Source organism: Scyliorhinus canicula, chromosome 1 (genome assembly GCF_902713615.1).
Source record: "Scyliorhinus canicula chromosome 1, sScyCan1.1, whole genome shotgun sequence".
Classification (NCBI taxonomy): Eukaryota; Metazoa; Chordata; class Chondrichthyes; order Carcharhiniformes; family Scyliorhinidae; genus Scyliorhinus; species Scyliorhinus canicula.
The window spans coordinates 277,153,342-277,167,929 of NC_052146.1; the positions used below are offsets into that span (position 1 = coordinate 277,153,342).

General features: G+C 43.9%; 1 protein-coding gene across 6 annotated transcripts in view; it reads left to right on the top strand.

The window, feature by feature from the left end:
* The window catches only part of ppp1r21 (protein phosphatase 1, regulatory subunit 21), a 118,043-nt gene that overhangs the window by 76,851 nt on the left and 26,604 nt on the right, over positions 1–14,588 (top strand). For all 6 annotated transcript variants that reach the window (XM_038813781.1, XM_038813795.1, XM_038813786.1 and 3 more), the window contains one exon: positions 654–746. In XM_038813781.1, the coding sequence (XP_038669709.1) occupies positions 654–746 (93 nt within the window). The remainder of the gene's footprint in view (positions 1–653; positions 747–14,588) is intronic.

Below are 14,588 nucleotides of genomic sequence, written 5' to 3' on the forward strand. Positions count from 1 at the left end.
GAGGGAGGGTGGTTAGGATCAACATTGAAGCAACAACTCTACTCCGAAATGGACACTTGAATAATGTGTGTTCTCGGCAGATAAGATTTTGGGGGCGGGTGGGGGGTTGTAGAGCTGTTTACATCCAAATCCATAATGGCCTTGTTTGAGTAACTTGTCCATAATTGTTAAGTAGCTCATGGCCTGTCTCCTTGCTTCATTCTTGTGGTTAGCTTATTGGATGTACTCAAATTATCTCAAATGGAATTGAAGTTGACGTCTCACTACATTGATTTTTGAGTGACCAAATTTGATCGTCTGCATATGGTTTTTCTTTAATTGCTTTATTAATTTGCTTGAGAATCTACAGGGTTTTTAGTTCTTGCTAGATTTTAGCTTCTTATTAAATTGTGTGAAAAATGAAAGCTGGGAAGCACAAAATATGAATCTGCATAATTTTATATAAATAGACTTTCCAAAAAGCATGTAATATTATACTTAGATTTTTTATTTGATGCTGCAGGAATTTCTCTTAAGCCTGCTTGAATACTTTGTAGAGTGAACTATGAGGCTGGGACGTGAGCAATTTATGTGCAGCTAGCAGTGTGAAGAGTTTTGCCTGTTCAGAGACTTATGGAAAATTAATTGTATTTTTTAACTCTGCATCTTTTTAGGTACAAAACCTGAAATGCTCCTTCAGACAAACTATAATGCAGTTTTCACACAGCTTGCTGCTTGTCTTCATTCATTGCATGATGTCATGAAAGGCAAGTCTTTGAAAAGGGCATAAATGCTTTTATAAAAAGTGAGATGCAAGGATTTTGCCGCACTGTTGTTTATCTGTGCTTTTATAACAGTAAGACACAGTTTAGAAATAAATAGCTGGGAACAAAATGTAGCAATGATCAGCATATTTCTCATTTATGACCTCATTTCTAACTCTCAAGTTTCTATCCTCAGAGGATCTTATGATGATCAAATTTATTTTAGGATGAGGATGTTGGATGTCCAGTGTACTAAAGAATGCCTATCCAGAAGTGATCAGTATTCTGCGTACAGTACAGACAGATCTTTCCATACATGAAAAACTTAGGACTTGCATAAATACACAATGTAAATACATAGGTATCAGGTGAAGCATACGGACTGTAGTAATACTCAGAAGATGTGTGAAGAGATCAGTTCAGTCCATTAGAGGGTCATTGAGGAGTCTGGTAACAGCAGGGAAGAAGCTGTTTTTGCACGTGTTCGTGCGTGTTTTCAAATATTTTATCTCCTGCCCGATGGAAGAGGTTGGAAGCGAGAATAACCCAGGTGGTAGGAATCTTTGATTACGCTGCCTGCTTTCTCAAGGCACCGTGAGGTGTAGACAGTCAATGGATGGGAGGCTGTTTTGCTGTGTATAACATAATTTCCTGTTTGTTTCTTAAAACTAATGTGCGTAGCAATGACACTATGTACACCAGCACAAGACCCAGCTACATGACTACTCCATTTCCTCCTCCATCATATAATACTTGTGAAAATAATCTGATTCATTTATTCAGTGTTGGAGAAATGAGGATCAAGTAAGTTTGTTGTAGGGCGGCAGGATTGTGTCTTGTATATTGTGCAGTAGGATTTATAAACATCAAATTACATTTGTATAATACCTTTTACGATAAGAAAGCATCCCTAGGTGCATCACAGAAGGGCAACCAAACAAAAAATGGCACCAGGTCCAAGAAGATGGTACTGGAATATCAAACCTTGTTCAAAGAAGGTATTGGGGAAGAGTTTTAAAGGGGGTTTAGGAAAAGAATTTTAGAACTTGGGGGCTTAGACAACTGAAGGCATAGCTGCCCAGTGTTGGGGTGAAGGGAGTGTAGGAAATCAAAGTTGGGCGAAAATAGAATTCTTGTAGAGCTGGAGTTGGACGTCGAAGGCCGTGAAATAATTTTTATTTTATGGTAATGCTGGACTGGGAGTCAATGCATGTGATTGAGCACAGGGGTGATGAGCACACATGAGTTGTGTGGGCAACAATATGGGCAGCAGATTTTTGTTGTCAGCTCAAATTTATGACATTTGGAAGGTGGGAGTCGATTGAGTTATTGAATCTAGAAGTAAAGAACAGTTGCACAATCATTTTATTCATTTGTTTAAACATATTCTATGTTTCTTGTGGCTTTTTTCCTTTAACAAATCATCTGGTTTTCTCTTGTAGGTAAACCTATTTCCCCTGAGTTAGATTTTAATAAATTATCTACCAACTGGCCTGAACATGTGATGATCTATATTAACATCCTTTTGGAATTGAGAATGTTCCTGTTTATTTAATTTTTTTTAAAAAAAGAGTACCCAATTCTTTTTTTTTCCAATTAAGGGGCAATTTTAGTGTGGCCAATCCACCTAACCTACCCGTTTGTGGGGGTGAGACCTACGTAGACACGGGGAGAATGTGCAAACTCCACATGGACAGGAGTCAAACTGGGATCCCCGACGCCATGAGGCAGCAGTGCACCACTCCACCACCCTACCGCCTATATTCACATTTATATTATGCATTCATTTAAGTAGTTTTAGATTGCATGTCTCTTCCTAGATTTGTTTTTACACTGCAGTCTGTCTTGGCACTAAATGATATTGCCACTGGCAGATCCACTGTGCTGCAGCTGTTTGCAATTGATCAATTGTGAATCCAGCCAGTCACTTCCAGTGAGCCAATTTTGTCCAAAACAATCCACATACTTACTGCTTTTGATTTAAATCAGACTCTCAAAATTATTTTATGAAGCCTTTTGAGTATGCAATCACAGACAGCTTCAAGTAACTTTGTTAATGCATTTTAAGAAAGAGTGAATTTGTTGTGTATTTGATATGCCATTGTACATTTTGATTTCTACTGTGCTCCCGTGCCGAATGTGATCCTGGCTTCAGATTTCTTGGCATGGTTGTGCACATGTTGGAAAAATGCAAATCAAGGGAATGAAATATAATAATAAAAGCAAAATACTCCAGATGCCAGAATCTGAAGTAAAAACTGAAAATGCTGTGAAAAGTCTGGTCTGGCAGCATCTGTGACGAGAGAAACAGTTAACGTTTCAAGTCTGTATGACTCTTCAGTGAAATATAGTGTTTGTTTTTGGTTTCTGCGTGTTAGTTCAGCTTTGAGGAAGGAACCCTGCATACTCAGTTATGTTGATTTGTGAGTTATCATCCTTGCTCAGGGTGGGCTGTTGTGTCAGAGAGAGGCCAGTTTTGTATTTTGATTCTGTCACTGGGTGGGAGTGTCACTGACTAGGCGAACATGTAATGCCCAACACTCATTGCTTTTCAATAAGTTGGTGGTGAGCCTTGAATTGCTGCAGTCCATGTGGTGAAGGTATATCCACAGTGCAATGAGGGGCAGCATCCAGGATTTTGAGCCAGTGACAAGTGAAGGAATTACTATGTAGTTGCAAATTAGGGTGGAGCGCATCTTGGAGAGGAGTCTGCAGCTGGTGATCTTTCTATACATTTTCTGCCCTTGTTTAGCTGGGTTGCAGAGATCACTGGTTTGGAAGTAGTTAACAAAGAACAAAGAAAATTACAGCACAGTATTAGGCCCTTCGGCCCTCCCAGCCTGTGCCGATCCTTTATCTAAACCTGTCGCAAAGAAAATTACAGCACAGGAACAGGCCCTAATTGTCAAAGGAGTCTTATAGAATTGCTGCAGTGCAGGTTGTAGGTGGTGCACACTACTGTCACCGTTATAGATGGTGGATAGGCTTTGGGGAGTAAGGAGGTGAGTTACTCACCTCCCAACCTCTAGCCTTCTTTTATAGCCACAGAATTTATATGGCTGACCCAGTCAAGTTAATGGTCAGTGGTAACTCCTCCGGGTGTTAATGGTGAGTGATCCATGATGAGTCATTCAGCGATGTTGATGTTGTATGTCAAGTGGAGGGGGGTAGATTGTCTTATTGGAGATAGTCATGATCTGGCACTTGCATGGTACCAGAAGTTACTTTCCATTTTCTGTCCAAACTTGAATGTTGTTCAGATCTTTCTGCATGTGGCTACTGACTGTTTCAATATTAGAGGAATCTTAAATGGCATTGAAGAATGTGGAACTTCAGCAAACATCCCACTTCTGACCTAGCTTGGTCAAGGGTTGTCAGGTTCATAGCCTTTGCTTTTTAATATCACATGAAGTGAAGCAAATTAGCTGAAGACTGACAGTATGATGGTGGGAACCTCTGGAGGAGGCCGGAATGTGTCATTTGTGCCATCATTGAGAATAGGGATGTTTGTGGAACTCCTTCCTGTCATTCATTGCTTAATTGCCCACCTACATTCACGGTTGGATGTGGCGGGACTGCAGCGCTTTGATCTGAACTGTTGGTTGTGTGATCGCTTAGCTCTATAGTATGCTGCTCCCTCCTTTTAGTATGAATATTATCCTGTGCTTTAGCTTCATAAGGTTAACACTTCAATTTTACCTGTGCCTTGTATTAGAATCATAGAATCAACAGTGCAGAAGGAGGCTATTCGGCCCATCGAGTCTGCACAGGCTCTTGGAAAGAGTACCCTACTTAAGCCCACACCTCCACCCATTCCCAGTAACCCCTAAGGGCAATTTAGCATGGCCAATCCACCTAACCTGCACATCTTTGCACTGTGGGAGGAAACCGGAGGAAACCCACACAGACATGGGGAGAATGTGCAGACGCTGCACAGACAGTGACCCAAGCTAGTGTATTGTTGCTGATGTGCGCGCTCATGCAGTTCCTTGAAACAGGGTTGATCTGTGACTTGATGCTAATGGGATATGCTGGGCCATAATGTTACAGATTGTGGCTGAATTTGAGTACCCAATTCATTTTTTTTCAATAAAGGGGCAATTTAGCATGGCCAATCTACTTACCCTGCACATCTTTGGGTTGTGGGGGCGAAACCCGCGCAAACACGGGGAGAATGTGCAAACTCCACATGGACAGTGACCCAGAGCCGGGATTGAACCTGGGTCCTCGGCGCCGTGAGACTGCAGGGCTAACCCACTGCGCCACCGTGCTGCCCCTCTGAATACAATTCTACAGTTGCTCATGACCCACAGCACCTCATGGATGTATAGTTCTGAGCTTCTAGATCTATTCCAGGTCTATCCCATTTCACATGATGGTAATGCCACACAATATGATGGAGGGCGGCCTCCTCATTAACAGAGCACTTTGTCTTCAAGGGTTGTGCAGTGGTTAGTCCTATCGGTATGGTCATGGATAGATGCATATGCAACAAGTAAAGATGACGTCAAGTTGATTTTTCTGTTTCTCACCACCTGCCACAGGCCTTGTCTAACAGACGGGTCCTTCAGGACTTGGCTGGTTCGATGAGTAGTGGTTTACCATGGTGATGATTCAGCCCATGAGCTCTGTTTAAGAGCAGTTAGGGTCTTTAACTTATGTTTTGCAAATCTGTGGCTGTCCTGAGTGTCTTGGAGGGTGGTCTTACCTAACATTTCATGTTGGAGTTAAAAAGGACAGATTTAAACTCTGGGATTAAGGGAAGAGGCTATTGAATCTCCTCTGGAACCACTTTTTAAAAACAAAACAAAAATTTAAAGTACCCGATTCTTTTTTTTCCCAAATTAAGGGGCAATTTAGCATGGTCAATCCACCTACTTGCCTACACTGCACAGCTTTGTGTTGTAGGGGTGATACCCAGGCAGACATGGGGCGAATGTGCAAACTCCACACATACAGTGACCTGGGGCTGGGATCGAGCACGGGTCCTTGGTGCCACGAGGCCCCTTCTGGAACCTCTTCGTTGGTCTTTTTTCAGTGCTTTCTCCATGGCCCTTTTTGTTCCCCAAATTGTTGGAGTAGTTACCCATTATAGTGTGTAGAAGTGTGGAATATCTGGTATTCAGCAATGCATAATTACCTTGAGATGGGTAGAAATTGTTCTCCCAAGGAGGGCAAAGTTGAGATAAGAGGCAAGGGCGGTTAAGTGAGATAGAATTTGTGTAATCTGGGATATGACCCAAGACAGCTGTTTAACTAAGATGAAGTAACGTATCCTACAGTATGTCTTTTGTGTATTCAAGTCGAAGGTGTATTCCACCTTTGGGGCATTGGGCCTGCAAAGAAAATCCACTAGTCCAACTTATTACATTTTCCCCTTGAATTGTTTTAGCTGCTTGACTTTGATACCTTTGTGCCTGCTGAGAGCCTATTTTAGTGGTCTGGAGCCATGATCATTGTACCTCCCATAATTGCCGCATCTGTGGGTGTTTTGGAAACACATTATCTTTCATGGAATAGGAGTGTCATTGGGAAATAGCACTTTTATATCCCATCCCCAAGGGCTGTTGAGAAGATGGTGGTGAGTCTCCTTGAATTGCTGAGGACCATCGTTTGGGTAGTGAGTCTTTGGTGAAAGCACTCCCATTAGCGGGGGAATTTCAGGGTTTTGAACTAGCAGCAATGAAGGAATTATTATTTGTTTTCAAGTCAGGTTGCTATGTGATTTGGAGGAGAGCTTGGAGATGGTGCATTCCAATGCACTTACTGCCCTTGTCCTTGGATCATACTGGACATAGGCTTGGGGGTTGTGTTGTAACCTGTAACCCCTGGCACTTGGTCTCTGGTGTGCCCTCTCCACTTTGTCTCATTGTTCATGACTCTGCCTTCGGACAATAGACCCACTCAGGATTTCTACTCCTAAACTTTTTCATCTCCCTGCCCTTATTTAAAGCCCTCCTTTAAAAAAAAAAATCACTTTTTTGACCAAACTTTGGATTACGCATGCTCCTGTTTAAATGTTTGCAAATAATCGGAGGATTCCTAAATACACTTTACCACATTGACCAAACGCTGCCTTTCTGGAATGGGTTTCTAACAACAGATTATTGCATAGATAGATTTTTACTGGCTGCCCTTTTACTTTCCCAAAGGTATTCTGTTCTATTCTCCAGCTGGATTTTTGTTTGCAGTGAATCCATGCATGCTGTCCATTCATTTGGTATCACCATCAATTTTCGTGTTCAATCTCCCTATTTTTATAAGCATACCGTAACACACTTTTTTCCATTTGGGGAACAGTGGAGAAGTGGTGGATGGATTCCGGAACTGATTATTAGCCCATTGAACAGTGTTATGAAAGCTCCTTCGTGCTGTGTACAATATTGATCACCTTATTTAAGGAAGGAATGTTTCTTTACTAATGCTTTGAAGTAGTTCAGAGAAGGTGCATTAAGCTAATACCTAGAATGGGTGGGTTGTTTTATGGGGAAAGGTTGGACAGGCTAGGTTTGTACTGCCATAATTTAGAGTAAGAGGCGACTTGATTAAAACAAATAAAATCTTGAGGGGTCTTGACAGGGTGGATGTGGAAAGGATGTTTCCTCTTGTGGGAGAATCTAGAACCAGGGCGTCGCTGTTTAAAAATAAGTAGTTGCCCATTTAATACAGATGGGAATTTTTGCATAGTGAATTCCCTTCGTCAAAAGACAGTGGAAGCAGAGTCTTTGTATGTATTCAAGGCAAAGGTGGATAAATTCTTGATAAACAAGGGGGTGAAGGGTTTCCAGGGGTAGATGCGAGGTTACATAGTCTTATTGAATGGCAGTGGAGACTCAAAGGGGCAAATGGCCTCCTGCTGTTCCTAGTCAATATGTACGTATGTTTGTACTGATAAATATGCTGGTAGCTACCTTAATGTTGGCATTCCAAGCATTCTTGGAACGACCCCTGATGGTTTAATCCCTTCAGTGGCTCAATCTCTGGTAAACTGCTTCACTGGCTTCAACATTTTCTGCTCCTCCCTGAATGGAAGACGATTTGCAATCTATACCTGGTTGTATTATGCACGCTAATGTCTGTCACCCATGAACATGTGTCTGACGGAACCACATCAATCCTCAGTAGGATTGTATGCAACTTACTCAATGTAACTTAATGTATCAAAATAACCGGGGTGGCACGGTAGCACAGTGGTTAGCACTGTGGCTTCACAGTTCCGGAGCCCCAAATTCGATTTCCGGTTGAGCCACTGTCTGTGCGGAGTCTGCACATTCTCCCTGTGTCTGTGTGAGTTTTCTCTGGGTGCTCCAGTTTCCTCCCAAAGTCCAAAGACGTGTACCTTAAGTGGATTGGACATGCTAAATTGCCCTAGCATCCAAACAAAAAAGGTTACTAGGTTATGGGGATAGGCTGGAGGTGTGGCCTAAATAGGTGCCCTTTCCAAGGGCTTGTGCAGACTTGATGGGCTGAATAGCCTCCTTCTGCACTGTAGATTCTATCTACGAAAACCAGCATAATATTTGGGCAAAACCCACCTTCTTGGAAAAAATGTGGGTTTAAAATTTTCCTGTCAGTGTTTTAATAAGCATCTTCCTCTTTGATTACGTGTGTGGATGTCTTAACAAAAGTGTGTGTGAGATGTCATCGGGAGGGCCGGTTTTTATGGATTTATCAGTTTACCCGCAAGGAGCTTGTGTATACTTGTTTAGCTGCTGCTTCATTCCTTGTGTCTGAAGGCAAACAATTATTACCCCTCCTTTTCTGAAATAATATTTAACTTTTACATTTTGTTCGACTATCGTTCCTATGGTCAAATTACCACATCTCTCTGGTGACGAGGATTAAAAGGATACGGAAAAAAATTTGAGATGTAGTGTGGTAACACGTTTTGTGCCGTGAGTAGCTAGTTTGCAACATCAGCGGCGGCAATGGCTATGTTCAGGATGATCAGTGAGTTTGTGGACTGGCACAAGGACTGGACTGAGTATGTGGACCGAGTATGTGGAAATGTTGGGACATTATTCCAGGCAAATGGAATTGCAGATGAGGCTAAAAAAGGAAATAATCCTGTGTGGACAAAGACTTGGAAGCTAATGAGAAATTTAGCAACACCATGGAAACCAGGGGACATGCCATTTGCGGAGTTAGTTGCACTTGTTCAGAATCATCACCACCCTAAGCCCTCCGTGATTGTCCAACATTTTAAATTCCGTAGTAATTTTTGGCAGGCAGGCAGTCTGTAGCTGCTTTTGTTGCTGAACTGTGTCATCTCTGAGCACTTTTTTGGAGCAGTATAATGAAGACGGCTTACCTTGTCTTTCGTTGGGGGAAGCTACACTAACTTACAAGAAGGCTCCAGAGGTTTCTCTGGCCGTGGAGATAGTTGCTAACAACACAAAATATATTCAAAAAGCACATAATGGGCACAGGCGGATGCAGTGCATCAAGTAAGAAAAGAACCAACAAATAAAAGATGAATGCAGTGAAATATTTCATGTGTGGTGGCACTCGCTATGCCAATCATTGCAAGTTCAGGGTTGCTGTGTGCCACAATTGCAACAAAAAGGGACGTTTGCCTAAAAAGTGCAGGAGTGCTCCGAGCAAGTCAAAGGCTGGGCAGGGAATTTCAAATTTTAATTCAGAGGCCTGTCTGCTAGGAATCACATGGAAATCACAGAGGAGGAAGGGGAGTGCTTCTACAATATGTTCAATGTGAGTGAGGCGTACGTAGAGTCTATTTATGGCTACAGTGGTGGTCAATGGACAAAAATTTAAAATTGAGGTGGACGTAAGAGCCTCTGCATCTGTCATCAGTGAGGAGACCTTCAGGAGGATCTCTTGGGGCTCGAAGCAGGCGCCGGCTGGTACTCTGGCAGGAATCAACCTTCAAACATATACTGCCGAGACTATACCCGTGAGACGATACCATTTCTTGGAGTGTTTAAGGTGGATATTATACATAACAGCCAAAAAGCAAGGCAACGGCTCCTGGTAGTGAAAGGGAATGGGCCTAGTCAACTCTAGCATGACTGGCTCAGAAAAATGCAGTTGAAATGGAGTGAGATAAAAGTCACAACAGCGCTAGAGGATGTAATCCAGAAATATCCTGAGGTTTACAAGACTAACTGGGTACTTTGTGTGGCACTGCAGTTAAGTTGTTTGTGGATCCCCAGGCTACCCCTTGCTTTTTCAAATCCAGGAGAGTGCCCAACACCATGAAAGGCAAAGTGGAATAGGAGTTGTAGCGGCAACAAAGGCAAGGAATCATTGAGCCCATTCTGTTCTCGTGCTGGGCAGTTCCAATTGTACTGGTTCTTTTTTTTAAAACGCATTTTATTCAAACTTGTATCAAAGTAGGTTACAGCAAATAAACACCCTGGGAAACATTCTTCCCAACAATCAACTATACAGTTTGGACAGATTTTTCTCCTTTTTCACCCCCCCACTCCCCTGCAACGAACAGCTCCTCAAACACGGTCACAAACATCCCCCACCTTTAAACTCCCGACCATTGCATAGTGCCAGCACCCTGGTTCCCAAGCATTGTCCACTCAGTTCTCCCCCAGTTTATGCTCCTTAATGAAGTCTTCGGCTGCTTCTGGGGTCTCAAAATAATAATCCTGGCCTCCGATTGTCCCCCATAATTTTGCCGGGTAGAGCACCCCAAACCTGATCTGCCGGTACAGCACCGCCTTGGCCTTGTTGAAACCTGCCTGCCGTTTTGCCAACTCTGCTCCGATGTCCTGATAAATCCAGACGTTATTTTCCCTCCCAGTCGCAGCTACGCTTCTACCTGGCCCACCTTAGAATTTTCTCTTTCTCCACAAATTTATGGAGTCTCACGGTCACTGCCCGCAGCGGCTCCCCAGCTCTTGGCTTTTGCCACAGAGACCTATGCGCTTGGCCCACTTCAGGTACATTATCTAGCACCCCTTCTGCCACCAGTCCCGCTAGCATCCTCGAGACGTACCTCGTGGCACTCACACCTACCACTCCTTCAGGCAGGCCCACTATTCACAGGTTCTGTCTTCTCAAGGTATTCTCCTCAACCTCAACCTTTGCCCTCAGCGTTTTACAAAGGTCTCCTAGGAGCCCCAGCTCCGCCTCCAGAGCCAACACACGATCACTGTGGTCTGAGATCACTCATTCAATCTCCCGAATCTGTGACCCCTGCACCTCCAAACACCTCTCCATCCGCTCCAAAGTACTCTTCAGGGGTGCCACAGCTTCTGCATTGGCCTTTGCATGATCCTCATGCATTTCTTTCGTCTGTTTATGGAATTCCTCCTTGATAAGTCATCAGTTCCTGTATCTGGGGCCTTAAAGCTTGCCCCTCCCCCGCCTGCATGCTGGAAGAGACTGTCTGTGAAGCACAAGACTGTTTCAACTTTCCAGCCAACCTGTCACTGTTTTCTGCCTGGTCCAGTGATCAAAAGACATACCATTCCAGGGGTAAACTACTCCTCTAACATTCACCTACGCCTTTTCATCAAAATTCCACCCAGATCTGGGTAAAAAGAGCCCTTTTTCTGTGACTTTGATCAGGAACAGCCCTTTCTGACCAATCACTCCATGGTCACAAGCGGACGTAATTGTACTGGTTCTTAAAAGTAATGGTACTGTGCATACGTGTGGATTGCAAACTTGCATTAATCGGGTTTGCTGGCTGGCCGCTTACCCATTGTCGAGGGTAGAAAAGCTATTTTCAACTCTGGCAGGAGACAAGGTGTTCTCCAAACTAGCATGAGTTAGCCTATAAATGGCTCTTGCTGGAGGAGGGCACACAACAGCATGACACAATCAACACCCAGCAGAGTTTGTTCGAATACTGCTGCCTGGTTTTTGGGGTGTCTTCCAGTCCAGTAATTTTTCAAAGGACAATGGACAATCTGTTGCAGGGAATTCCCCATGTGGTAGCTTTTTTTGGACAATATCCTGATCACAAGAAAAACTGAGGAGTAGCACATCAACAACCTGAATCAAGAGTTAGATTTTTAGAGGCAAGTCCGCATCTGAAACGTAGCAAATGCATCTTTCAGGCCCAGTGTGGAATACTGGGTCATAAAATCACAGTGCAGGGTCTCTCCCCAGTTGAGGAAATAGTTTGAAATATCAAGAAAGCACCAAATCCCAAGAATGTGTCTGAGCTCAGGTGATGGAGAACGGGTCAGAAAAACGAATTTGTTTTGCATCACACACGCTGATAACAGTGAAGAAGGGATATTCTCAGCTAGACTTGGAACGACTAGACATCACTTTTGCTGTGAAACTGTTTCATCAGACCTTCATGGCATTCATTCACCATCTGTACAGGCCACAAGCCATTAATGGGCCTTTTTAGTGAGTCAGATGCATTCCTCCCTTGGCCCAAAGCGAGATTACAATGCTGGGCGCTCATATTGTCAGCTTACTGGTACAAGATACTTTAATGACTTTCAAATTCTCTGGTGAATGCCAAATAGATTAAACAGTGGACGTTCAGGGATCCTGTTTTGTCCTGGGTGAGAAGATTCCTTATGTAGGGTTAGCCTCCTGTTATAAATGAAGGACTGAGATCATATGTGAAACACAAGGATATTCTGAGTGTGCAGGGGGATTGCATTCTTTGCGAGTCCAGCGTGGTTGTTGCACCCTGCCGGTCATTTGCAAGTTATCAATGCAGTCCATGAGGTTCATCAGGGTGCTTCCCGAATGAAAGATTTTAGCTAGGTCGTAGGTTTTGTGATGAAAAATGGATAAAGACTGGGAGAACAAGGCAAAATCTTGCTCTGTGTGTCAAATAAACCAAAAGACAGCGCCACCAGCACCACTCCATCCCTGGTCTAGACTTCATGTGGACTTTACAGGACATTTATGGGTCTTATGCGCAACATTACAGCTTCCATTACAATAGCGAAGCTAAGGCAAGTTTTTGCGACTCGTGGCTTTCTTGATTCTTTGGTTTCTGATAACAGGGTGGTGTTTACGAATGGTTTTGTTCCAAACGTTTATGCAATAAAAGAATACGCCATGTGCTTTTGAATGGTTTAGCACAGCATGCTGTTCAGACACTGAAGGAAGGACTGAAGAGAATGGCCGATGGTGCTTTGGGAACTAAGCTCACTGTTCTTGTTTCAGTACAGTATCACCCCACAAACAACAAGACTTTCACCGGCTGAAATGTTGATGGGTAGAAAGCTAGTCTCACCTGGATCTGCTACATCCAGATGTTAAGAGAGTGGGAAGGAGACTGGAAATGCAGGAGAGATATGACTACCATGCAGAGGAGAGGCATTTCAATCCGGATGTCTATCAGCAATTTCAGCAGTAACCAACGATGGCTGCCTGGAGGTATTCTGAACCAAAAGTGGTGCAGTAATGTTCATGGTGAAGTTGACGAATGGAAGGGTCATCTGCAGCCATCAAGATAACATTTGTCTACGCCACAACTGAAACAGGGTGGCAGTGGTTAGCACTGCTGTCTCAGCGGCAGTATTACGATTCCAGACCAGTCCCCAACAGTGGCTAGGATACTGGACCAAAACCCTGATATTTTAGTTTATTTGTAAGACTGTGTGGAAAGAATGATTTGCTCGAGGAGTGATTGCATGAAGAAAAAAGGCTTGGGTATTTTGAAACAAAGCTTTATTATGAACAATATTAAACTTCATGCCCAAAATGAACAGCATACAATTATCCCTTTAAACACTACTACGTACTCAGTTTCCCATTAAACAAGAAAAGAAACATGTAGCTCTCCATCTTCTCTGGAAGAATTGTGGACTCAGCATCTGGAAGATCAGAATTCAACTACTCTCTCTAAATATTTCTCTTAAAAACTAACTATCTAATGCTTTTCAGAAATGTCTCTCTGCATTTCTTGGTTCCATCCAACAATGACCCCATCTCCCAAGCTGAAAAACAAATGATCTCTGCAGATTGGGAGCACGGTAGCATTGTGGATAGCACAATCACTTCACAGCTCCAGGGTCCCAGGTTCGATTCCTGCTTGGGTCACTGTCTGTGCGGAGTCTGCACATCCTCCCCGTGTGTGCGTGGGTTTCCTCCGGGTGCTCCAGTTTCCTCCCGCAGTCCAAAGATGTGCCGGTTAGGTGGATTGGCCATGCTAAATTGCCCTTAGTGTCCAAAATTGCCCTTAGTGTTGGGTGGGGTTACTGGGTAGTGGGGATAGGGTGGATGTGTTAACCTTGGGTAGGGTGCTCTTTCCAGGAGCCGGTGCAGACTCGATGGGCCGAATGGCCTCCTTCTGCACTGTAAATTCTATGTAATCTATGATTGAAAGCACATTAACTCCCCAGAGACTTTCCCAGTCAAACCACAGTCCATTAGTCCAGACTGAAAAACATATTGGTTTCTCCACTTCTGAGACTAAGTGTTGACGCCAACGCAGAAATCTGTGGGCTTTCACGACAGAAAAACTGGCGCCACACCTGGACCGATTCTGCTAATATTGAGGGGCTAGCACCTGTGCCACGTGGAACACTATCGATTCCAATGAAAACTGGTGTGGGATTTGCCGGTTCCGTGATTGACATTCACGTGGCTGACAAGTTGCAGCCCCACACGTGTATCCTGGCCAACAAGATGGCACTGGTTGTGCTGGAGCACGCCCATACAGCTGATGGGTTGGCTGGGGCCAGAGGGCACCTGGGGAGGGGGATGCCCTGGGGTGGACACCTATACAACTGGTGCCATTAAGTTCAAAATGGGCTGTTAGCGGTCTGAGCAGCTGCATGGCTGCTTGCCGGCTGCGGCAATGGTGTTCTGTGTCCGGCAAGCAGCACATCTGTTGGCAAACTGGCGATGCTGGACACTTTCTGTACCCCCCCCCCCCCCCCTCTTCCC